Here is a 24,985-nt window from a genome sequence, read left to right on the forward strand (position 1 = left end):
CTCTTCTCCATTGTTCCTCTAAAATAAAGAAGGAATTAGATTAGATCCCTTTAGTTTTCTAATTCCTTTCAGTATTTCCATCAATGAACACTTACTCATCCAGATTTCTCTGGCTCACAGTATCAGTATTATCTTAGATTTCTTCTTTACCTTTAATTCTCCCCATGCCAAACTGAATTACAAGCTTTATCCTTTTTTTCGCTATAAATTTCTAGGATCTACTTTTTACTGGAGACACACACACACACACACACACACACACACAACCTCATGTTTACACAGGAATTTCACAGTACCTTAATGGCAGTCCACTTCTCTTTCTTCTTTACAACTGGTTACATCCTTCTGAAACCAGCACCAGAAAACAGCATTTTTAGGCATTTTTCAGACTACATTCATTCTCCTCGATCTCCCTCCAGTGTTTGACATTGTTGATCATTTCCTCGTTCTCCTGTCATCCTTTTAATGGTCCACTATCTATCTCTCTCTCTTTCTCCCTTAATCATGGTTCTCATGAGCATGAAATTACTAGGTAACTTTTAAAAATACACACTCACACATGTTCCAGCAGCTTACCCATTTCTTTTCTACCAAAATTATATCCCATCCCAAATCCTTTAAAATTCTATTCAAAATTCACTTCTCATGAAGTTTTCCATAGCAACCCTAGTGTAATCTTTTGTGCCTTAACATTTATATGCAAGTAATAAAGTATCTTTTTTAAAGAATGAGTTGGGACCAAGAGTTTTTCTGTAAAAATGGATTGTCTAGAAAAGTTGAAATTAGCAGTGTGTCTAATTTTTTTTTTTAAGCTATACTTGGTAAATTCAACATAGTATCCTGGAAAAGTCTATTTACTTTAGTTAAAATTTTAATTGATAGTATTCTACCAGTGTTAATTTCTTAGTTTTGACAGAAACACATCATTATATAAAATGTTAACATTAGAGGAAGCTGGGTAGAAAGTATACAGAACTCTGTATGTATACTATCTTCCTAACTTTTCTGTAAATCTAGATTTATTCCCCAAAACCATTTTAAATATACTGTATTTGAGTAATTAAGGTAAACAGATCATTTCACGAATTTTTATAGATGACACCTGGAACCTAAAAGGTTGAGAGTTTAGTATCACCAAGCAACTTAGTGACAAGTCTTCTGTCTCCCTGCTTAGTCTTTTCTCTATTGCCTATGCTTTTGATGATGTAATCAGTACCCACAAAGCCTAATAAGCTTTATAATGTAGATGCCAGTTAATGCTATTAACTGACCTACCTTCAGAATACTGTTCACTTCCCTGTTCTCACAGTTTTAACACAGTTATGATCATCCCATAAAATCAAGAAACTCTAAAGGGTATAGATATATGTATGTTAACAGTATGTTTGTTTAAAAAAGGAAAGAAAACCTTACACAGTTACAAGATTAATAGCCAGATGGACACTGGTTAAAACAAGGAATCACTTTTAAGTCCATTGTAATTGAAACACAGTACTGTACTAAGACTTTTTAAAGACAGCATGACAGTAAATATTACATTTCCTGTGACTCAGCAGAAGCAAAATAAATACAGTAACAGTCTTCTAAACTTATTCAAGCTTTGAGAGCTTTGAAAAGGAGAGAAAGTTATGCTTGTGTATAGATTGTTTATTCTGCCTAATTCAAGACAGGGGCTTCATCCTAGTGGTTAGTGGTTTTGTTTTGTTTCTGTTTGTTTTATTGTCTTTGACTAAGATAGTCATTAAATGTAGATAATTTTAAAGCAAGCTTTTACATTAATGTCTGGGTATTGATATAATCTGATACCTTTCTTACCAATCTTTAGTTTAAATCAAATCCCTAGACTTTTTTTTCCTCTTTATTAGACTTTTTTTTATAAAAGTAATCCAAAATGTAAAAATGCTATTAAGACCTCCTGTTTTTCTCTCACATCTCTCTTCATCCCACCACACATACTCACAAAATCCCCAAAGGTAAGGATTAGTACATTTTTACAGTACATTTTCAGATATTTGTATGCGTTTTTTAATTTCTTTAACACAGCTGAAATCATAGCATATATATTTCTTTGCAGCTTCCGTTTTTCCTCTATTACATAGCACCAGTATATTGAGGATCTCTTTAAATGTCAGCACGTACATGTCTACCTCATTTTCTGAACACCTGCATAGTAATATGTTAAGAAGCTATACCAACTTCCAGTTTCTTGCCACTATTAAGAGTGCTGCGACGAGTATTCTTAAGGGTGTATATTTATGTACTTATGTAAGTTCACGGAATATTATCATGAAAAAAAATTCCTGGAAGTAGAATTTCTGAATCAAAAAGTAAACACATTTTAAATTTTTATAATGGTTCCCAAGTAGCTCTACATAGGGATTGTACCAATCTATACTCCTATCCTCATTTAAGAGACCACCCATTTCTCCAGACCCTCACCACACTAGATATTAATCCAGTATTTCATCCATTAATTAGTTTTAATCCTCCCTAACCCACTGGATGAAAAGTAGTATCTTGTTTTAAGTTACAGTTATTTAATTATGAATGTAGTTAGATATATTTTATATATTTTTTATTTTAAATATTATTCAGTTATATTTCTTTGGACAGTCCATGTCCTTTGCTCATTTTTCTGTTGAGGTTTTGGTATTTTTCTTATTGTTAGACACTTTCTAAAGTGAGGAAATGGAACCCTTTCAAGCATGTTACAAGTGGGTTTTTTCTGCCCTTCTTTCGACTGTATATGATGTTTACACTAATAGTTTTAGACGGCCCCAAACGGTCTTTAAACCTTTGTTGAACCTATCCGCCCTTGCACAGCAAATTGTATCTCATCTACAAAAGGACAGGTTTCTATTTGTGAGCCATTTTATGTAAGTAGTTAGATATATTTTATTTAATCTTGAAACCCCATTAGATTTTTTTTACTGTTTGTTGTGCACATTACAGTTGTTTCAAAGAGCTTTCAAATATTATGTTTTTGCAGGCCTCAGACATCCAGGCAAGGACAGTAGTACTTACCTGGTCACCTCCTTCCAGCCTCATTAATGGCGAAACAGATGAGACTACTGTACCAGAGCTCTATGGTTATGAAATTCTGGTCTCAAGTACTGGAAAAGATGGGAAATATAAAAGTGTATATGCGTAGGTATTTGTTATGTCTTACTCCCTCCCATTATATAAGTTAATGGTTTATCAAAAACAGCTTAAAACTAATTCTGTGCTATTTTCCCTCTTCATGCTTTTATTTTGAATCTATAAGTTGACCAGTGATAGTAATTTCAATGTAAATAGTCCAAATGCCGGCTGGTCCACATTTCTGTCTACACTCCCTTGGAATAATCACTTTCATTGCCCACATTCAGCTTTTTTATTTTTCAGTAGGCTCCCTAATAGATATTTCACTATTCACATATTCCTGAGACATAAATATAAATTGTAGTATGTAGAAGCCAGGACCAGAAATGGAGAACTCATATTGTGAACTCATGCAATGTGATATTGCTCCTCTAGGGAGTTGGATTTAATTCTTATATGTACAAGCTAATATCCCATTGTAAAATGAATTTAGTACCATTGTTCCTCATTTGTATGTTGGTATGTTAATAATCATACTTTGAAAAATCATAGTTCTCTTTCCTTGGTTCTAAAGCATATTATATACCAAGAAGCCTTAGAAAGTATCAGTGGCTAAAATTGTGACGTTTATGATTGATGGTTGTAAAATAAATTATTTTTCTCTTCTTATTCATATAGAAATTGCTTATTCTGATGAAAAAGAGTAAAGTCGATTACTAGTTATAATTTCATCACCAGGAAGATTGTAAAGGAGGTGGTTAGCCATTTGAATGATCATTATTAACACACAACACTGGATACATCAGCCTTCTTGGTATCTTTTTTCAGAAAAATAGCTAGTATGGGGAAGAAAGGAAAGAGAAACTGCTCCAGTGACTGTCATCTAGCAACATAAGTGTGTTTATTCTATTTCTTTTTCTTAAAAGAGACAAAACCTACCTAAGAGGTAAACAGAGGGTAAAGGACCATCAACCTAAAGGTTTCTTTTTGTGTTAATGGCTGTTCTAGTTTGATATGGCTGCTTTCTACGAGGAAGGATTTATCTCCATTTGCAGCCTGACCAGAGAGCACAAGAGGGACATTAGTCAACCTTAGTCACCTTTTTTACCCTGCACCAATTAAGGTCTCTTTCTGAGGCTGCTACTACAACTGCCTGATTCATTAAGGTGTACTTCTATCAGTGAGACATGTTTCCTTTCTCATACGACTCACTGGCTTTGATTTGAGAAACAGGATAGCTGTGGAAGGAAAGTGGGAGGGAGGTGGGAGGTTGGAGGAAGAAGTCCATAAAATGGAAAGGAGAGAAACTTAACTGAAGGAAATGAAACAGAGAACAGTGATTTAAAAGAAAAGGAAGAGAAAACAGGCTAGTTTGTTGGCTACATACCCAAATAATAGTTGTATCAAATGATAACTTAAGAAAATATGTGCTATTATATTTGAAAATTTAATAGTGGCCATAAAAAATGCTTTACCTTAAATTATAATTGTTTTTTTTTAAATCTTCTCATTAAACTGAAACATTTTAAATAAAGTTCTGTGTTATATTTTAAATAAAATCCAGTAGTGGCAGACTCCTTGTATAAATTTGGTAGGTTTGATTTCAGTAGTACATGTGTTATTTAGCATTTTAATTATATACCAGTGGATTTTCAAATAATTGAAAATGGTTCTGCTTCTTCAGTAAGCTAAGTATCTTCCCTAACTCCACAGGGGGAAAAAAAAAGTCTGGCTTACACAATTGATTTGCTTAGCATGCCTTTTTGTTTTAAAGTGGTATTCAGGTACATGCTTAAGTTCGGCATATATCTCAATTACACAAACTGCATATTAGTGCAATCTGAATGTGGTTACAGTTGGAAAAGTAAGAAGCAGTATAATTTCATAAAGTACCACAAACTGTAGTGTACATAATACATATCCTCTGGAATGCTTTATCAGACAACGAAATGTTGCCTTTTTTTCCCCAGAGGAGAAGAAACCAGTGTCACTTTAAATGATCTCAAACCAGCTACTGATTACCATGCAAAGTAAGGAATTCCTATATGTTGCTTTTATATGATATAGCATAGACTTTGTTTGTTTTTAATGATTTCCTTAAAAGTCTAGAATATAATTTAAATATTAATTTTGGATTAAAAACATGGGTTTTGTAGACTTTGATTTTTCTTGTGGTATAATTATCAACACTTTCCACAAAAAACAAAAACATTTAACTCAAATGTTGTATTGAAAGGTAAATCACCCTGTTTGTAGGACCTAGGGATTAGAATGAATATACAGATAATATGTATAATATAGCTGTAATATCTAATTCAGCACTGGAAAATTGTCCCAGCTTTTGAAACTTTTACAAAACAGAATCATAAATAATATTTCCTACTTACGTATTTTTACCCCATCCTATTTTGTACAAGTTTGGGATATTAAAACTCTGAGAATTTCATAACATTTAATTAGGATAACTTAGATACTACTGTTTTGTTCTGCACAGTTCTTCTTTTATAACTTACCAAAATTATTTTATAGACTCTAGGGTCTCCCCAGCTGGGACTCAGTATAACGATTTAGTCAGTCACCTCTGTTTTTAAAAAGAACACTTATAGTTGGGATTATTCCTATTAAACTATTAAATTTTCAATTATACATCCTATGGATAAACCCAAAGTATCATCCAACCTAATATTTTTCAAACTGGGGATTGCAACCATTATTGGATCATGAAATTAATTTTGTGGGTTATATTCAGAATTTTTAAAGTTAAATATAATCAAATGGAATAGAAAGTATCAATATATTACCATAGTTCAGGATATTGTTTCAGGGTACTTGTGCGTGCATGCGTGTGTGTGTGTGTGTGTGTGTGTGTGTATAAATGCATATCTCAGAGACACAGTCACAGTTTAAAATGTATTCTTACTTTCGGCAGTCAGGAAAATATGAAAGCCCCCGGCCTATTCTATTTTTCTTTTTTTTAAGGGTCACCCTTTATTTCTGATATGCATATTTTCTCAATAGAACATTTAGAGAGCATCTTACTGACTTGCCTGTACTTAAAGGTGATGCTATAGAATGGCAGGATACAGTGATTCTATCTGCAGGTTAAAACAATTTATTGTATCACCTTAGAGTCCAGGCAGAATACAATTCTATAAAGGGAACTCCTTCCGAAGCTGAAACCTTTACCACCTTGAGCTGTGAACCTGACATACCTAATCCACCAAGGATAGCCAATCGGACCAAAAATTCACTCACTTTGCAATGGAAGGTAAGAATATTCTCTAGAGTATTTCCAACTGGACATTTGTTTTCCTTTTTTTTCTTCTGTAGTATTAAACTTCATTTGTTTTTGGAGACAAAAAGAGGTTTAAGCTAACTTGCTCTTGCTCTTCACATGTATTAAATAGGCATTTGTTCCTTATATCCTAAAATAACACTCTTATCAGTTTTTCTTACTATAATGTTAAGTATAGCAGAAAAGATTGATTTATAATTAGCAGCCCTTATACTGAATTTGTGATGACACTGCAATGTGTAATTCTCAGGCTCATTACTACTTTCTATAATACTCTGTAATGACACCTTTATATCCTGAATTTTATCCTAAAATGAGATTCATAATAACTAGACTCATCATTTTTAAAATATTAATATGCCTTAAAGGAGGAATAAAATTATTTTTAATAGAATAATATATTTTTTAATATATAAATATTTGTGCCCAGCTACACAAGAAGATGTAATGAAATGGAAAGACACTAGATAGAATTGGTAATTCACACACCACAGACATCATTGTCATTGGTGACATGATTTTCTGAAATGATACCTAGGTCTTGGTAAATTTCTAAATAAAATTAAGTACAAGCTTTCCCAAGTTGCACAGTAGTTGCATTTGGGGGAATACAGTAACTGTTAAAACTACACCACAAATACCTTGTAAAATGGAATTAGGGTCTAGGCAGTAATAATTATAAACAGATATTTCACCTGTATGGATGTCCAGGAGCACATTCAAAAGTCCTAGAGGAAAAGAACAATTCTTCATTGTACTGAAATGAAGGTGAAATTCTTTAGTTTTAGAGTGATTAAATACTGGGGAAAAAATGACCAAAAAAGCTGAAATTTTCACCACTGAAAATGAACAGATTGGTGAATTAGCAGTCTTAGGCAGTTGACACGTGGAGTCTAGAAGCAGAGATCCAGACAGTATGCCCTCTTGGAGTTCCTTTCAGAACACTAGTTCTTTCACTTTTTAGTGTATTACACAATATCACTTTCAGATTGTAAGTTGAGTTTTAATGAAAATGACAGGATCTATCCCAGGAGCTTAAAGCTGATAAAACCTTCAGATAAAAGGCAAAGTTTATTTATTTATTTTTAAAAGGATTATAGGGCTTCCCTGGTGGCTCAGTGGTTAAGAATCCACCTGCCAATGCAGGGGACATGGGTTCGAGCCCTGGTCTGGGAAGATCCCACATGCCGCGGAGTAACTAAGCCTGTGCGCCACAACTACTGAGCCTGCGCTCTAGAGCTCGCAAGCCGCAACTACTGAAGCCTGCACGCCTAGAGCCTGTGCTCTGCAACAAGAGAAGCCACCGCAATGAGAAGCCCGTGCACTGCAACAAAGAGTAGACCGCACTCGCCGCAACTAGAGAAAGCCCACACACAGCAACAAAGACCCAACGCAGCCAAAAATAATAAATTTTTTAAAAAAGGGATTATAAAAGTTAAGAGATCTTGATAAAAGAGATTGTTCAGTGTTCATAAAAATTTGAGTAGCCTCTTGATTTGTTTTCTTTTCTTGAAGTTAAAAGGATTATAGGATACGCATGTATTTCTGTATTCTCTGCGCATTTTTCCAGGACTAAATCCTAGAGAACATCTGCAACACACAATAGATGCCTTAGATTGGATCGTCACAATATGTTTTATAAAAGTACTAATTTGTACTCATTTTGTTTGTTTTTTGGTGTTTGTTTTAGGCACCTAGTGACAATGGTTCTAAAATCCAAAGTTTTATTTTAGAATGGGATGAGGTAAGTACATTTAAACTTTTTAAATTAGGCTAAAATGTATGCATATCCTCAGGCAGAAATACCTTTTTGTTTATGGTGTATGAGTCAGCTTATGGTGTTCTTAGAAACCATTACTGACCACACTTCCCAGTGTTCTAGTTGTTTTCAACTAAACCACCATCAAAGCTATCACTTGGTTAATTAACTTGATGGAATATTTTCTTTCACATCAGCCTTAAAGGCAAGCATGTTCATTTACTGTGACTTCTTTAACAAATTATCACAAACTGAGTGGCTTAAAACAACACTTTTATTCTCTTATAATTCTCGAAACCAGAAATCCAAAATGGCTTTCACTGGGCCAAAACCAAGGTGTCACCACGGCCGTGCTTACTCCAGGGACTCTAGGGCAGAACCCATTTCCTTGCCTTTTCCAGCTCTGGAGGCTGTGCTCATTACTTGGTTCATGGCCACGTCAGATTGCCTTTTCTCCCCCTGCAGCCATTATCACATGGCCTTCTTCCTCTCTGTCGGTCAAGTCCTCCTCTGCTTCCCTCTTAAAAAGGACACTTGTAATTCCATTTAGGACCCACCCAGATAATCCAGGATAATCTCTCCACATCTCAAGAGCCTTACCTTAACCACATTTGTACAGTTCCTGCTACCATATGAGGTAACATTCACAGGTTCCAGGGATTAGGATCTGGATAACGTTGGGGGCTGTTATTCAGCCTACCACAGCAAACATACTGGGCTTTATTGTTTAGTACTTTGTTTTACTGTTATTTACATATATCATGTTCTCTTTTGCCCTGCTGCTTCACTGCAGCTAAGAGGAGGGGCCAGAGGGAGTAGAAGAAAGTCCACTAATAATTTGGGAATTCAAACTGAGGCGCAACCCAAGTAAGTTTTATTCCAGAAGGTCTAAGAGAATTCAGAATTAGGAAGTCTATTGCTGTATCATAGTAACTGAGAAGAAAAACCATATCATCTTAATAAATGATGACAGATATTTGATAAAATTTATCACCCATCTCATTTAAAACTCAAAACAAATTTGGAATAGAAAGGTAATTCCTTATTTGATAGTTTTGTATTAAGTGCAGTACTTTCACTAAACAATAAAAGCGCTTCTAGTCAAAGCAAAAACAAGTCAAAGTTGCCAGTTTTCCCCACCTTTATTTGACATTATTCAGTAAGTTATAGCTAATTCAGTATGATTTGGAATCAAAACAAGAGGTAGAGCTATGGTGGCTGGGCTGGGGGAGCAAAATTATCATTTTTTAGAGATGACATGACTTTCTATTTAGATAACTTGATAGAATCAACTATAAACACTATTAAAACTAACATTAGAGTTCAATAAAGCAACCAGATTCAGACTGAAGCAGAGGTCACCCTAACCGCCCTTTACCTCTACCACACAATAACGAGAAATGGGTAGAAAATTTTAAAAATTGTTGGTTTTATGTAGCATCTTCAATTTCTAAAAGTCTTCAGTTGTCCTGAACTGCAGACTTTTCTCTCTCCCATCTTAATGCCTGTAATGGGATTTTTCTCTCTGTTTATACTGTTTCAGTATTAAATCTAAGCAGTAGTAGTGCCAAAATCTTTAAGGAAGTTTAGCAGCTATCTAGGTGGTTTGGGGATGGGTAGGGACCTTTTCTTGAAACTGTTTGCATAGAACTTTTCATAGGTTGGGGAAAGCTGCCAGTTATGCATATCAAAGATCAACCTATTTCCACCGCTACCAGTCCCCCCATAGAGATTGTGGGAGCCATACCCGGAAAGAGTTTCTTTTACTAAAAGCCAGAGGTTAAGCATCAGCTATGAAACAGGGTGCTTAGTTCAAGAAGCTATACAGAGATGCCTGCTCTTCAGTTTTTGAATTCTGTGTTAATGAACAGTGAGTATCATATAAAAGATCTGTTATCCTAGACTTCTCTTGAGATTCATGACATGCATGTAACAAAGATGATTTTTAATATACCCTAGCTAATATGTTACTATCAATTAGGAATTAATGTGGATTTCTTTTTACAATAATGTACAATGATATAACTGTTTATTTTAGGGAAAAGGAAATGGAGAATTTTGTCAGTGTTACACGGGCTTACAGAAGCAATTTAAAATTACTAAACTGTCACCAGCAATGGGTTGTAAATTTAGACTATCAGCCAAAAATGACTATGGTCCAAGGTAAGATACATTTTAATGTAGATATTGTAGACTCTTCATTTGTATAAATTATTCACAGTCCAAATTACCCACTAAAAATTCTGCCTTAGTTATCACTTCATTGATATAGTTAAGATGTATTACTAACCTAGCAAAGCTATAAGAGAATTTATTACATAAACAGTAGTTTTAAAAGAATACTAATTCACTTTTAGGTATCTGACCTGGTTACCATAAAGATATTACCAAATCCAAGATATATTATTGGATTATAATTAGTTATCAAAATTATCATTTGCCCCCAAAATGTCACTTATCAAAAATGAGTTCTTTGGCTATAAAAAATAACTGTTTTTCATTCCTTCTTAAACACCATTTGCTTCAACAGTGGTTTTAGTGAAGAAGTCTTATATTACACTTCAGGCTGTGCCCCTTCTATGCCAGCAAGTCCTATATTAATTAAAGCTGGGGTTACTTGGTTATCCTTACAATGGAGTAAACCCTCAGGAACACCATCAGATGAAGGAATTTCTTATATTTTAGAGATGGAGGAAGAAACTTCAGTAAGTATGTATTTTAAATATGGTATTTAAAACATTTTCAGTGTGACATTAATCCTGATACAGTAAATATTGCCACAATAGTTAGATCGTTTCCCAAATGCTTTGAAACCTTGGTTGGTTACTGTTTGGGAGGGACTGGAAGTGAGGGACAACTCAGCCTTTTGTTTTCTTGATGTGTTGGAGGGGGTTTTGGTTTTTATGTGTGTTTGGATACACTTTATGCCTGGGAACAACACAGACTACATTTTAAGTATATATGTTTTGGGGAAAATAAAGAGAGGGAAGGATCACCACAGCCTTAGACTAAGCAACTCTAAAAGATAAGAGAAGAGAATGTCTCCCTTCTCCAACTGTGTTCATGCATTGCTTCTCCAAGTGCCACAGAAACTTTGAAGAGCCTCACATGAGACTATATAGTGCAGCCTGAATCTAGTTACCAATGTCTCATCTCCTGTGAGCTAGAACTGAGCTAAACAAGAGTTAGGCTGTCTTCTCCTAGTTATATATAGTTCCATAGCTTTTCAGAGTTACTTTGAAGCAGTATGAGTCAAAACTGGCTTGGTCCATAGACAACTAATGAGAACATACTGTATAGCACAGGGAACTCTATTTAATGCACTGTGGTGACCTAAATGGGAAGGAAATCCAAAAAAGAGGGGTTATATGTATATGTATAGCTGATTCATTTTGCTGTACAGTAGAAACTAACACAACGTTGTATAGCAACTATACGCCAATAAAAATTAATTTTAAAAAAATAGCTTGGTCCATTCTAGGTGTATACCCAGAAGAATTGAAAATACATGTTTGTACAAAACTTTGTACACCAATGTTGACAGCATTAATCATAATAGCCAAAAAGTGGGAATAACCGAAATGTCCATCAACTGATGAATGGATAAACAAAGTGTAATATATCCGTGCAGTAGAATATCATTCAGCCACATAAGGGAATGGAGTACTGACATATGCCACAACATTAATGAGCCTTGAAAACATTATGCTAAATAAAGAACCCAGTAACAGAAAACTGCATATTGTGTGATTCCATTTCTATGGATATAGGCAAATCCATAGAGATAAGAAAGTATATTGGTGTATAAGAAAAGAGAGAAAGTGACTGCTAACCAGAAAGTAAAGTACAGGCTTTATTCTGGAACTAGGAATTAAACAATGGTTTCACAAGCTTATGACTATACTATAAACCATTGAACTTTATACTTTAAAAATGGGAATTTTATGGTTTGAGAATTATATCTCAGTCTTTTTAATTTTTAAAAATAACATTGGGAAAGTAGTGAAGCATTGTCCCTGGGGCTATAAATAATGCCAAACATAAGTGACATCACAACCTGCCAGCACAACCAACTATTCATCTATTCACCTAAACACAGTTATGTGTTCAGGGAAAGTTAAATATGTTAAATAGTTGTGGTTTTGTTTAGCTCTTGCAACATCTGTCTGGGAAATTCCTGTTAGTTCTAGGGATAAGCTTACTGATGGTGATGTTACCATTGTCTCTCATTTTCCCTCGACACAAAGATCTTCTCTTGGCTACTGTATTTACTGAGAATAAGTGGCCTCCTCCATCCTCCTACAAATGTTCAGTAGCATTTCTGGATCTGTCTACTCAAGATAGAAGCATCAAGGTGAAGATTACCCTCAACCAAGCATTAATCACATTGCACGTAACAGAAGATGAAGAGGACCTGAGTCTTTTCACATATTCCTTATTCCCCATATTTCTGCTGTTAGACCTCTAATGAAGACTTATTTTCCCTTTCCAGGGATATGGTTTTAAGCCTAAATATGATGGAGAAGACCTTGCTTACACAGTGAAAAATCTCAGACGTAGTACAAAGTATAAATTTAAGGTAAGCTTTGAAAGCCCTTGAAAGATTTGTTTGTTGTTCTTTTTGTTTCTGTTTTAAAGGCAGGTACATGCCTCATTCCTGCGGGGTTTTTTGGGTTTTTTTGCAGTACGCGGGCCTCTCACTGCTGTGGCCTCTCCCGTTGCGGAGCACAGGCTCCGGACGCACAGGCTCAGTGGCCATGGCTCACGGGCCCAGCCGCTCCGCGGCATGTGGGATCCTCCCAGACCAGGGCAAGAACCTGTGTCCCCTGCATCGGCAGGTGGACTCTCAACTGCTGCGCCACCAGGGAAGCCCATTCCTGTGGTTTTAAATCTTAAATATTTTGGCCTTTTCAAATGAGCTTTATTGTTTTACTTTCTTACTATATAATAATGCTTCTCAAACTTTATGTATTTAAATTCAAAAGTCTTAATGTTTTACAGGAGTCTTATTTGCAAAATGTGAACACAACATCTTTTAAAATGTGGATGTCATTGAACATAGTCAGAATATGCTTTTTTGGCAGGTATATCAGAAAAAAGTAATGATATTTTAATGCTCTGTCTAGTGGTGCAGAGTTTCAATTGTCCAGTCACTAGTAGTTACTTGATGAAGGTGATATCTACCATGTGTCTTCACTGTAAAGTTGTTCTTTTTCTCTTTGTAATAAGTATTTTGTAAATACTCTGTAGACATCTTGTTCCTCATCAAAGTTTCACCCACTAGTTTTAACACCCATTGATAATTCTTGCCTGAATCAGTTATTCAGTAATCATGATTAATGGTTGCCAAGTGGTGATTTTTTAAATTTTATCATTCCTTCTACATTTATTAATTGTCATTATACTATAAGGAAAAGCTTTCTTTTCTCATTTATTTACATCATTATGAACTCATGGATTCCTGTTTACTGAGTGGGTTATATTTTGTTGCTATGGCTATCAGTTATGAGGTTCATATTGTCTTAGATTTGGGAGCCCTTGTCAGGCTGACTTCTGAATTTTTTTGACATGTCCCCACCCCATCATTCTTTGAGCCCACCCTTTCTGGAACATGATATTTCATTCTCATCTCGTACTTTCTCTTCGTCAACCTTGATACTGGCCATTTCTCAAAGCACCTAGGTCCTTTAAGTGGACAGTGGTATTTAGAAGTCAAGATCTGGGTAGTAAGTATACTTAATGCTATAAGGGTATTGCTACTCCTGGGCATCCTCTCAGTGGACAAGGCTAAGAACTAGCTGTATGTATGTTTGTCTTGTGTGTGTGTATACACACACACATACACAATTTACATGCACAAACACATTTATATTCTTATTTCTAGTATATCTATTTTTAAAAATCATGAGTTCACACCAAAAACCTCCATTTAATCTAGTGCCATGGGTTATTTCTAATTTTCTCCCTTTCCTTATTTCTAACTCCCATCATCATCAGTGAGAAACTTTGCCCCACATATGTTCACAGTATTTACTTATTGGATGAAACTCCTCCTCTTTCCTTTGTATCCTTCCCTCGAGTCCTATTCAGGGTGCTCGAGTTTCTACTAGGCAGATGCTGCTGCTTCCACCCAACCTACCTCACGTCATTCTTGCTTGCTTGAGGCCTGGAAACTCTATGTATCATTCTTGCTCACTTGAAGCAGTAGCATGCTTTGAAAATTCTTCTCCTATGAAGACTCCTGAAAATTCTGTATCTTTCCTAGTATTTCATCCATTCTAGGATATATTTTAGCTCTGACTTGGTTGGTGATATGCATTGCTATTTCTTGGCAGACAGTGCCTGAATTAGCTAATATACCAGTTAGTATAAGCCAGCCTACATTTTTATATAGAGGTTTTCCCCAAAATGTAACAGGATGCTTATTAGTTGATAAATTCAACATTTGAATTTTCCTACCATTGCTTGTTTAAACAACTTATTTCAAATAAATGATAAAAGCCATCGTAAATTGTTTTCACTATTAAAAAGCAAAAGATAACTTTTATTACTCCTTGAGAACCTAAGAAAGAAAATTTTAATGATAATGGGAAATTTGATTATGCAGTGCATAATGATTATATTTGTCATGCTTTATTTTGTATATTAGCTTCATTTTTAAAACTTCTGATAACACTGGGTCATTTTAATTTTCAAATTCAGTTTTTATTATTGACAAGATTTATAAAATACCTAAGAAGTATGTACATTTATTCCAGTTTTCCTCTTTTGGTGTTGTATTGCATTTTTGCTTTAGTAATGATTATCATACCAGCAGATCTTCAAAAGAGAAGTTGTTAATGTCTTTATAATCTGGTAAATTTATTTAAAAAATTCTGGGGGTAAGGCCTAGCAATCTGTATTTTAGCAGGCTCTTCAAGTGATTCTGATGCTTGTGAAAATTTGAGAACCACTGATCTAGAGGAGGCAAAAAAATATTAGGAAATAGAAAATGGTGACTGTATGAAGTATTCTAGAAGCTCAAACATTTATTTTGAATCTGCCATGTACTGGGTGCCAGCTGAGGTGGGGTTGAATCATTAAATCCTACTTCTGTTGTCTGAGTCTTCCTTTCTAGCTTGACATTTGCAGTCTCCTCTTTCAAGCAAATATATCAAAGTAAAATCTTAACACTCTAAAAGAAATCACAGAATACTAAGCAAAAGCAATAAAAAATTAAAAAATGCCGGAAGTAGTGACTAAATAGTATATTATTGTTTGTAAAGAAACAATAAGGAGGGCTTCCCTGGTGGCACAGTGGTTGAGAATCTGCCTGCCAAGGCAGGGGACACGGGTTCGAGCCCTGGTCTGGGGGGATCCCACATGCTGCGGAGCGACTAGCCCCAAGAGCCACAGTTACTGAGCCTGCGCGTCTGGAGCCTGTGCTCCGCAACAGGAGAGGCCCTGATAGTGGGGGGCCCACGTGCCGCGATGAGGAGTGGCCCCCACTTGCCGCAACTGGGGAAAGCCCTTGCACGGAGGCGGAGAGCCAACATAACCATAAATAAATAAAATTTAAAAAAAAAAACAATAAGGATACGATTAACATAAAATTCTAATTTGAGCAAGTTTACCAAATGCCAGAGTTCTAGGCTGTACAGTAAGGACAATCCTAGGACACTCAAAATACTAAAACAAAATTAGAACAACGAAAAAATTTAAAGGACAAAAGAAAAATGAAAATAAAGCTTTAAAGCATAAGAGAGCAATCAGCATTCTTAAAATCATTTAAAATTCAGAGTGATAAACAAGTGAACAATGCTAATTCCATCCAGTGGTTCACTTGGAAGCTGGGCTAGGACCTAGTGTTCAGATTTTAAAGAAAGAGTTAAAACCTTCAGGGCTTCCCTGGTGGCGCAGTGGTTGAGAGTCCACCTGCCGATGCAGGGGACACAGGTTCGTGCCCCAGTCCAGGAGGGTCCCACGTGCCATGGAGCGGCTGGGCCCGTGAGCCATGGCCGCTGGGCCTGCGCGTCCGGAGCCTGTGCTCCGCAATGGGAGAGGCCACAGCAGTGAGAGGCCCGTGTACCGCAAAAAAAAAACCTTCAGAGACTAGTGGCCAGTCCCTATGACTCTGGGCCACTAGAAAACTAATGCCTTATTTCCTGAAGTTCCTGAAAAATATGTTTTCAAGTAGCAAGGCTTCTAAAAGTCAGGGTCTGGGTACCTTGAGCTGAGAACCCTTAGATACCTTTACTTAAGCTTGTTACTTGTTTCTGAGGCCTTCTCACAGGTGAAGAGAAATCAAAACAGAATCTGGGTCCATCAATTTCACTTATCTTCCATCCTTGAAATTTGCTCATACATCAGCATCTATGACAGTATAGAGTCATGTTCCCTCTTCTTTCTCACCTTGTCTTTTGTCATTTTATGATGTCTCCCTTTCTCCTCTGCCCTTATCTAAGTGTGCCCAAGTTTAGTCCTTAGTTCTACTTGGAATATCCCTTTCTGCCTTGGATATATCATCTCTTTGCCTTATGCCAGCTGTCATTTCCATCCTAAAGAGTACTAAATCTCCAAACCTGTTCTGTATCATTTTCAAGCTAATTGCTTACCTTCTAATCCAAGTTATATTTTATACCTAATCTGTCTGAAACACAGCTTTGCCTCCAAAATATAATCTCCTTAATTTGCTATAAGGTTCTTTATATTCCAACCCATTCAGTTTTTTAACTGCACTGCCTTTCACTTCTTAACTTGAACTGGCTCCCTCACCACACTGAATACTCATCCTTCCCTGAGCAGAGCTCACTATTTATTATTCCCTTCTGCTCCTATACTCACATCTTTCTGTTCTCTCTTACCCAATCTTCCCCTTTTCACTGCTGTTGTCTGTGAAAACCCCGTTATCACTTTCATTTGCTTTTTCAAAGCCTTTCTGGACCATTTTAGGCCATAGTAATCTTTCTTCTGTTGCCTAATTCTTTTGATATGCATATTGCCTGTCTGCATAGAATCTGCACAAAGATTCTAAACTCCTTGAAGGTAAAAAGTGCACCACACCTAGAGTTATTAGCACAGTGCTCCCTCTGTGGTGGACACTAAATGAATGCTTTATTTGTAAAATTTGGGGGAAAATATGGTTTTATACCTTACTGGCTAACTGAAGTAAAAGTCAGTGCTGACATATATAGCTTTAAAAACATAATTAGTGGATCTTATGGTTTTTATGGAGTCTGCTTTTACTTTAAAAGCTTCCTCAGACTTCCCTGGCAGTCCAGTGGTTAATATTCTGCCTTCCAGCATGGGGGGGCGCGGGTTAGATCCCTGGTCGGGGAACTAAGAGCCCGCATGCGGCACGGTGCAGCCAAAGATTTTAATAAGTGTATAATTAAGAAGTAAAAGCTTCCTCTGGAGGGGGCACTGTAGGGGTAGGGGACTAAGAGGTACAAACTACTAGGTATTAAAAAAAAAAGTATAAAGACATACTGTACAACACTGCCATATTTAAAATGGATAACCAACAAGGACCTCCTGTATAGCACAGGGAACTCTGCTCAATGTTATGTGGCAGCTTGGATGGGAGGGGAGTTTGTGGGAGAATGGATACATGTATATATATATGGCTGAGTCGCTTTGCTGTGCACCTGAAACTATCATAACATTGTTAATTGGCTAAACTCCAATATAAAATAAAAAGTTTTTTTAAAAGAAGACATTGGGACTTCCCTGGTGGTGCAGCGGTTAAGAATCCACCTGCCAATGCAGGGGACACGGATTCGAGCCCTGGTCCAGGAAGACCCTACATGCCGTAGAGCAACTAAGCCTGTGCGCCATAACTACTGAGCCTGTGCTCTATAGCCCGTGAGCCACAACTGCTGAACCCGTGTGCCCCAACTACTGAAGCCTGCACGCCTAGAGCCTGTGCTCCGCAACAAAGCCACCGCAATGAGAAGCCCGTGCACCGCAAGGAAGAGTAGCCCCCATTTGCCGCAACTAGAGAAAGCCCGTGCGCAGCAACGAAGACCCAACACAGCCATAAATAAATAAATAAGTTTCTTTTTTTAAAAAAAGACATTGTACAATACAGGGAGTATAGAAAATATTTTATAATAACTATAAATGGAGTATAACCTTAAAAAATTGTGAATCACTATATTGTACACCCTGTAACTTATATTATACATCAACTATACTTCAGTTTTTTAAAAAAATCTTACTCTAGTTGTGAGGTTTAAGTAAACACTGTGTACTATGTTGAAAGTGTTTTGACCCCCTTTGTAGTCTAACTTGTACAGCAGCAGAGTGAGAAGATATCCTGAAATTCTATCTGAATATGTGGGAGGACTGATGAGGAAGCCTGAGCAAAACTGAACAACTGGACTAAATTTTACTGAGTTCTCATGGGTTGCATGAGTTATTTGGGGTAATAGATTTATTTAGATCCTCGTCTGTAGTGTCACGTCATAGTGGTCCCCACCTATGGCTCATTCATTCAGCCAGTAATTATTGAGCATCTGCTCTATGATAAACGCTCTTCTAAACAATAAGAATTCAATAGCGATCAAAACAGCTAATATCCTAGTGGAAGGAATAGACGACAAACAAGCAAACAAATATTAGATAGTGATAAGTGCTATGCAAGTTAACTAAAATAGGGTGAGTTGACAGAATGACTGGGTAGTCGAGGAAGTCTTTGGAAATGACATTTAAATGGATCTGAATAACAAGAAGGAGGTGGCATGTCAAGATTAAAAAGAACATTCCAGGCAAAGGAAATAACTGCTAACGTAAAAGACCTGAACCTTTCGAGTGGAGGTAGTCGGGTGGAATCACATAGGGCTTCGTAGATAAGAATTTAGATTTTATTCTGGTAAAACGAGAAGCCATGAAGCTGAGAAGTGATAAAGTCCCTCTGGCTGCCATGTAGAGAACAGATGAGGTTAAGGAAAGGAATGGAAGCTGAGAAACTAATTAGTAGTATGTTACAGTCATTCAGCAAACATAAAATAAAGGAGGCTTTAACTAAGGTGGTGGTAGGTATAGAAAACAGAGAAGTGGAGGTAGAGTACAGGATTTACTAATAGATTTGACAAATAGGTTTAGAGAAAGGATCAAAGATCCTTCTAGATTTTTGGCTTGAGTAACTAGGTAAATGGTAGTAGTGCTTTTTACTGATGGGGAAGAACAGAGATGGAGCAGGTTTGGAGAAGAGAAAATCATATCAAGTTTGATATTGGACTTGATGAACTTTAAGTTCAGTAGAAGAGATAGGTAAAAATATAAACATAGGGCTTTCCTGGTGGCTCAGTGGTTAAGAATCTGCCTGCCAATGCAAGGGACACAGGTTCGAGCCCTGCTCTGGGAAGATCCCACATGCCGCGGAGCAGCTAAGCCCGTGCGCCACAACTACTGAGCCTGCGCTCTAGAGCCCGTGAGCCACAGCTACTGAGCCCACGTGCCACAGCTGCTGAGCCCGTGTGCCCTGAACCATGCTCTGCAACAAGAGAAGCCACCGCAATGAGAAGCCTGCACACCTCAACGAAGTGTAGCCCCCGCTCGCCGCAACTAGAGAAAGCCCATGCGCAGCAACCAAGACCCAGTGCGATCAAAAATAAGTAAAATATATAAAATTTTAAAAATATATATGTAATTAAATTTCTAAAGTGAAAAATATATTGAATAAGTATAAATTATTATAAATATGAATTATTTGACTGTGGCTGGAGGATGTGCTTTCAAGTTCACTCAAGTGAACTTTTTGCCAGGAGTCCTCAGCTCCTTGCTGTCTCTTGGTCAGAGGTTTTAGCTCCTCCCCACATGGGCTTCTCCATAGGGAAGCCACACATACCATCATTTCTTCTACATTGTTTGTTAGAAGCAAGTCATTAAGTACAATTCAAAGGGAAGAGGAATTAACCTTTATCTTTCAAAGAGAGGAAATTCAGAGAATTTGTGGGCATTTTTTTAAACCCCTGAAGAATAATAGAAGAATAAGTTAAAGCAAGCCTAAAGCCCATCAAGTATCACCAGATTATAGCTTGTTCCAGTGATGACTCTTGTTTAGTATCAAAATGTTAGACTTATACTTGTATTTTCAAGACTGATTCTAAAAGGGGATTATTTTATACCTGAATTTTCTTCATATATGCTAAGTCTCTTTTTTTTGTTTTTGTTTTTATTTAGTTTTTAAATTGGGTTATAGTTGTTTTACAATATTGTGTTAGTTTCCACTGTACAGTGAAGTGGAGTTCCCTGTGCTATACAGCAGGTTCTCATTGGTTATCTATTTTATACATATTAGTGTATATAGAGACGTAGATGGATCCCTTTTTGTTTTTAATGCTGAGTCCCTTCTGAAGACAAGCAATTCTCACATAAATCATTTGACTGAGCCTAGTTGTCTCTCATCACTTTGTTCGTTAAGCCAATATCATTAGGTATCAAACAATAATTATTTTATGTCTTTGTGTTCTCATCATAGGTTATTGCTTATAACTCAGAAGGTAAAAGTAATCCAAGTGAAGTAGTTGAATTTACTACATGCCCTGATAAACCAGGAGTACCTGTAAAGCCCTCAGTTAAAGGAAAGATACATTCACATAGTTTTAAAATAACTTGGGGTAAGATATTATGCATACTTGTATATCATTACTTTTATATTTGATTAAAATGATTTGAATATTTAGATCATTTTTAAGATACTTGAATAAATTTGTTAGCTCAAGTAAGTTCAGTAAGAAATGTGAGACTCATTTACTGTTTGAGGATGGCTTTGTAGTCACACATACAAAGTTCAGATTTGATGGAGGAAGAACTTGGGGTCCACTGTAGAACTTTGAGCAGGGGCAGCAGTGTGTGAAATGAAAGATTACTGAACTTGTAGCTACAGTTTCTGGTCATCCTGCTTTTCACGAGAAATTAAAATCATTTAAAACAAAAATTAATTGAGCACCTGCTTATGTACTACCTTATGCAAAAACAAGAGAGTAAATGAGATGCTGGAGTTAACTTTTTTTAAAAATCACTGCAGGTGATTCTTTTTTCTTTTAGAGCAATCCTGAGTTTGGTATTCTGTCTATTATGAGTTTATGTGATTTTTTTAATTGTATATACTCTGCCTAATAACACTTTTGCTTCTTTGGATAGACCCACCAAAAGACAATGGAGGGGCAGCCATCAATAAATATGTAGTAGAGATGGCAGAAGGTTCTAATGGTAAGAATATCTATTAAAAATTGATAGATTTATACCAGTCTACCTTTACTCTTCATGATTTTAAATTTTGTATAATCTTTTTTCCTCTTGATTTTTTCCTTTGTTTGTAGCATTTAAGATTTTGTCTATTATGACCCACTTTAAGTTGTAATCTCCAGAAATACAGTGACTCAAATGCAAGACTGCTGTATAGCTATATTATTTTCTTATTTTTTTCCCTCCTTTGTTTGCACTGCTCAGTTCCAGTATACCTAAAGTCTTCTGAAGGTTAGCTTACTCAGTTAGATTTATACCCAGATGTATCAGAAAAACCATCTTCTAAAATTTAACTCACATTATACTAGTTTTAGTAATAAATTCTTTGCCTAGTAAACTTTATTGTTGAGTCACACATTTAACAATCTTTATTTCTATCAAATGGCCTATTTCCTTGCAAAAAATAAGGATGTCTTTTAATTAAGACTAAATGTCCTATGGTATTGGTTCTTTCTATTCTTTGTGTGTTTTAATGTTATTACTGGCCCAGTAAACACATTTAAAATGTTTAATTAAAAGTAAATTATCAATCTAAGCCAAAGTCTGTACAGAGTTACAGATATATTTCACTTCAACAAAGCCATGCAAATTTGTCTAGGAAGCTGCACACATAAAGAAAATTAGATCATTTCCAGGAAACTCAAAACAGGCTTAAATTGTTTCTGACAAATTACATAAACACTTACTTAGTGAAGCTAGGATACCTGCTGTGTCCATGATACCAAAATGTTAAACATTACCTGGTAGCTGATTGAACATAATTCTTCACCTTACAGGAAACAAGTGGGATATGATATACAGTGGAGCTACTAGGGAACATCTTTGTGATCGACTGAATCCAGGCTGTTTCTATCGTTTTCGAGTTTACTGCATCAGTGATGGAGGACAGAGTGCGGTAATACTTACATGCAGATTTTTTTTTCCAAGTTTGGTCAAATGAGATGAGATCATCAGATGCCACCTCAAATATTGAATAAATCATAAATGTATAACCCAGGTGGTTAAATTTATAGTGACCAGACTATTCTAATACATATAGTACTTAGCTTATGGTCAAAATTCAGTGAATATCTACTGTCTGGTTGCTGTTTAGCTTTGGGAGAATAAATATATGAAAACATTGCAGACAATTTTATAAAGATAAATTTTAGGATGATGCTCAATAACCCTACCTAACAAAAATAGAAACAAAATAATAGTAGGCTTATTTAGTGCACCGTAAATTATACGTATCAGGACAAACCATAAAATACCATTTACTGTTTAAATACAAATTCTAAATATCCACTTATTTCAGAAAAGTTTGGCAATTATTTCACTTATTAGAGACCCCAAAACCAAAATGGACTTATATGTGCCACTGATTAGAGACATTTGTAATGTTCTGGAGAAGTATGTTTTTTAATAGAAGTGATTTTTTTGTTTTTTAATGAATTCAACCAAGAATGTTTCTTGGAGTATTCATAATTGTTATTATTTTTCAAATGGGATTTAATGCAGTGAAAGTAGGTTTTTTTAATGAATTATAAGCATTTGGTTGAAAATGAGAGTACTGTGAAACTGAGTTGCAAGTCCTGCCAACAGGCTTTGGATCCAATTGCTTCATTTTCTTTAATAAGAAAATCTTCCTAGATTAAAAAAAAAAGCAAACCCCCACTCCCCTCCCCCCACCAAAAAAAACACCTATCTTTCTAATATAGCATCTGTAGTATTCTTATATGAATGCCTTTCTGAATAAGGTGATGACCAAATATTTTATTTATGTTTGGAAAAAGTTTAAGTGTAAACCTTAATACAGTGCAGATAATGAATACGGCACTGAGTCTGTCAGTGTTTTTAAGAGAAAGTTTTTAAAAATAAAACTAAAAGATTTTTTTTAATAGCATAGAAATTAAAAGTAATACCAAATACCTGGAAAGATGCCAACTACTTGGGAAAACTTACCTGATTTTTAAATTATTTTTAGGGTGAAAGAAAGAAGGAAAGATTTTTTTTTAATGATAAATAAATTAATGTTTAGGTTAAAAATAACAGTCAAGTGGACAAAATAGTCTAAACCTTCTGAAAACACAGCAGATAGCATTTACAAAATGTTAAAACATCCTTTTTTAATCACAGCAAGATCCTTTTTGACCCACCTCCTAGAGAAATGGAAATAAAGACAAAAATAAACACATGGGACCTAATGAAACTTAAAAGCTTTTGCACAGCAAAGGAAACCATAAACAAGACCAAAAGACAACCCTCAGAATGGGAGAAAATATTTGCAAATGAAGCAACTGACAAAGGATTAATCTCCAAAATTTATAAGCAGCTCATGCAGCTCAATAACAAAAAAACAAACAGCCCAATCCAAAAATGGGCAGAAGACCTAAATAGACATTTCTCCACAGAAGATATACAGACTGCCAACAAACACATGAAAGGATGCTCAACATCTTTACTCATTAGAGAAATGCAAATCAAAACTACAATGAGATATCATCTCACACCAGTCAGAATGGCCATCATCAAAAAATCTAGAAACAATAAATGCTGGAGAGGGTGTGGAAAAAAGGGAACACTCTTGCACTGCTGGTGGGAATGTGAATTGGTACAGCCACTGTGGAGAACGGTATGGAGGTTCCTTAAGAAACTACAAATAGAACTACCATATGACCCAGCAATCCCACTACTGGGCATATACCCTGAGAAAACCATAATTCAAAAAGAGACATGTACCAAAATGTTCATAGCAGCCCTATTTACAATAGCCCAGAGATGGAAACAACCTAAGTGTCCATCGACAGATGAATGGCTAAAGAAGATGTGGCACATATATACAATGGAATATTACTCAGCCATAAAAAGAAATGAAACTGAGCTATTTGTAATGAGGTGGATGGACCTAGAGTCTGTCATACAGAGTGAAGTAAGTCAGAAAGAGAAAGACAAATACTGTATGCTGACACATATATATGGAATTTAAGAAAAAAAAAATGTCATGAAGAACCTAGGGGTAAGACAGGAATAAAGACACAGACCTACTAGAGAATGGACTTGAGGATATGGGGAGGGGGAAGGGTAAGCTGTGACAAAGTGAAAGAGCGGCATGGACATATATACACTACCAAACGTAAGGTAGATAGCTAGTGGGAAGCAGCCGCATAGCACAGGGAGATCAGCTCGGTGCTTTGTGACCGCCTGGAGGGGTGGGATAGGGAGGGTGGGAGGGAGACGCAAAAGGGAGGGGATATGGGAACATATGTATATGTATAACTGATTAAATTTGTTATAAAGCAAAAAAATAAAAATAAAAATAAAAATAAAAAAGTGAGGGGATATGGGAACATATGTATATGTATAACTGATTAAATTTAAATTTGTTAAATAAAAAAAAAAAGAAAAAAAAACATCCTTTTTTAGAAGAGGTTTGTAGAGCCATTTGGACATGATCAAAAATAATGTCCATTGGGTTATATGGAGGGGTTTCTTTGTTGTTTTTGGGGGTTTTTTTAAATTATGGAAAGAAGAGAAGAGAGTTTTTGGGGGGGGCGGTTTCTGGTAACTTTCTTTGTATCTAGTAGTCACATAATACGTCTTTATTTTATTTGCCTGTATAAAATTTGAGTTTTAAT

General features: G+C 35.9%; 1 protein-coding gene across 1 annotated transcript in view; it reads left to right on the forward strand.

The window, feature by feature from the left end:
* The window catches only part of FNDC3A (fibronectin type III domain containing 3A), a gene marked incomplete at its 3' end in the record, with an annotated part of 166,991 nt that overhangs the window by 121,267 nt on the left and 20,739 nt on the right, over positions 1 to 24,985 (forward strand). Inside the window, exons 8-17 of the mRNA XM_079721855.1 lie at positions 2,990 to 3,147; positions 5,052 to 5,111; positions 6,211 to 6,349; positions 8,067 to 8,120; positions 10,174 to 10,298; positions 10,666 to 10,840; positions 12,628 to 12,714; positions 20,599 to 20,737; positions 21,264 to 21,332; positions 22,145 to 22,263. Coding sequence (XP_079577981.1) covers positions 2,990 to 3,147; positions 5,052 to 5,111; positions 6,211 to 6,349; positions 8,067 to 8,120; positions 10,174 to 10,298; positions 10,666 to 10,840; positions 12,628 to 12,714; positions 20,599 to 20,737; positions 21,264 to 21,332; positions 22,145 to 22,263 — 1,125 coding nt within the window. The remainder of the gene's footprint in view (positions 1 to 2,989; positions 3,148 to 5,051; positions 5,112 to 6,210; positions 6,350 to 8,066; positions 8,121 to 10,173; positions 10,299 to 10,665; positions 10,841 to 12,627; positions 12,715 to 20,598; positions 20,738 to 21,263; positions 21,333 to 22,144; positions 22,264 to 24,985) is intronic.

The sequence above is a fragment of the Hyperoodon ampullatus genome, assembly GCF_949752795.1.
Source record: "Hyperoodon ampullatus genome assembly, chromosome: 16".
In the NCBI taxonomy this organism is placed as follows: domain Eukaryota; kingdom Metazoa; phylum Chordata; class Mammalia; order Artiodactyla; family Ziphiidae; genus Hyperoodon; species Hyperoodon ampullatus.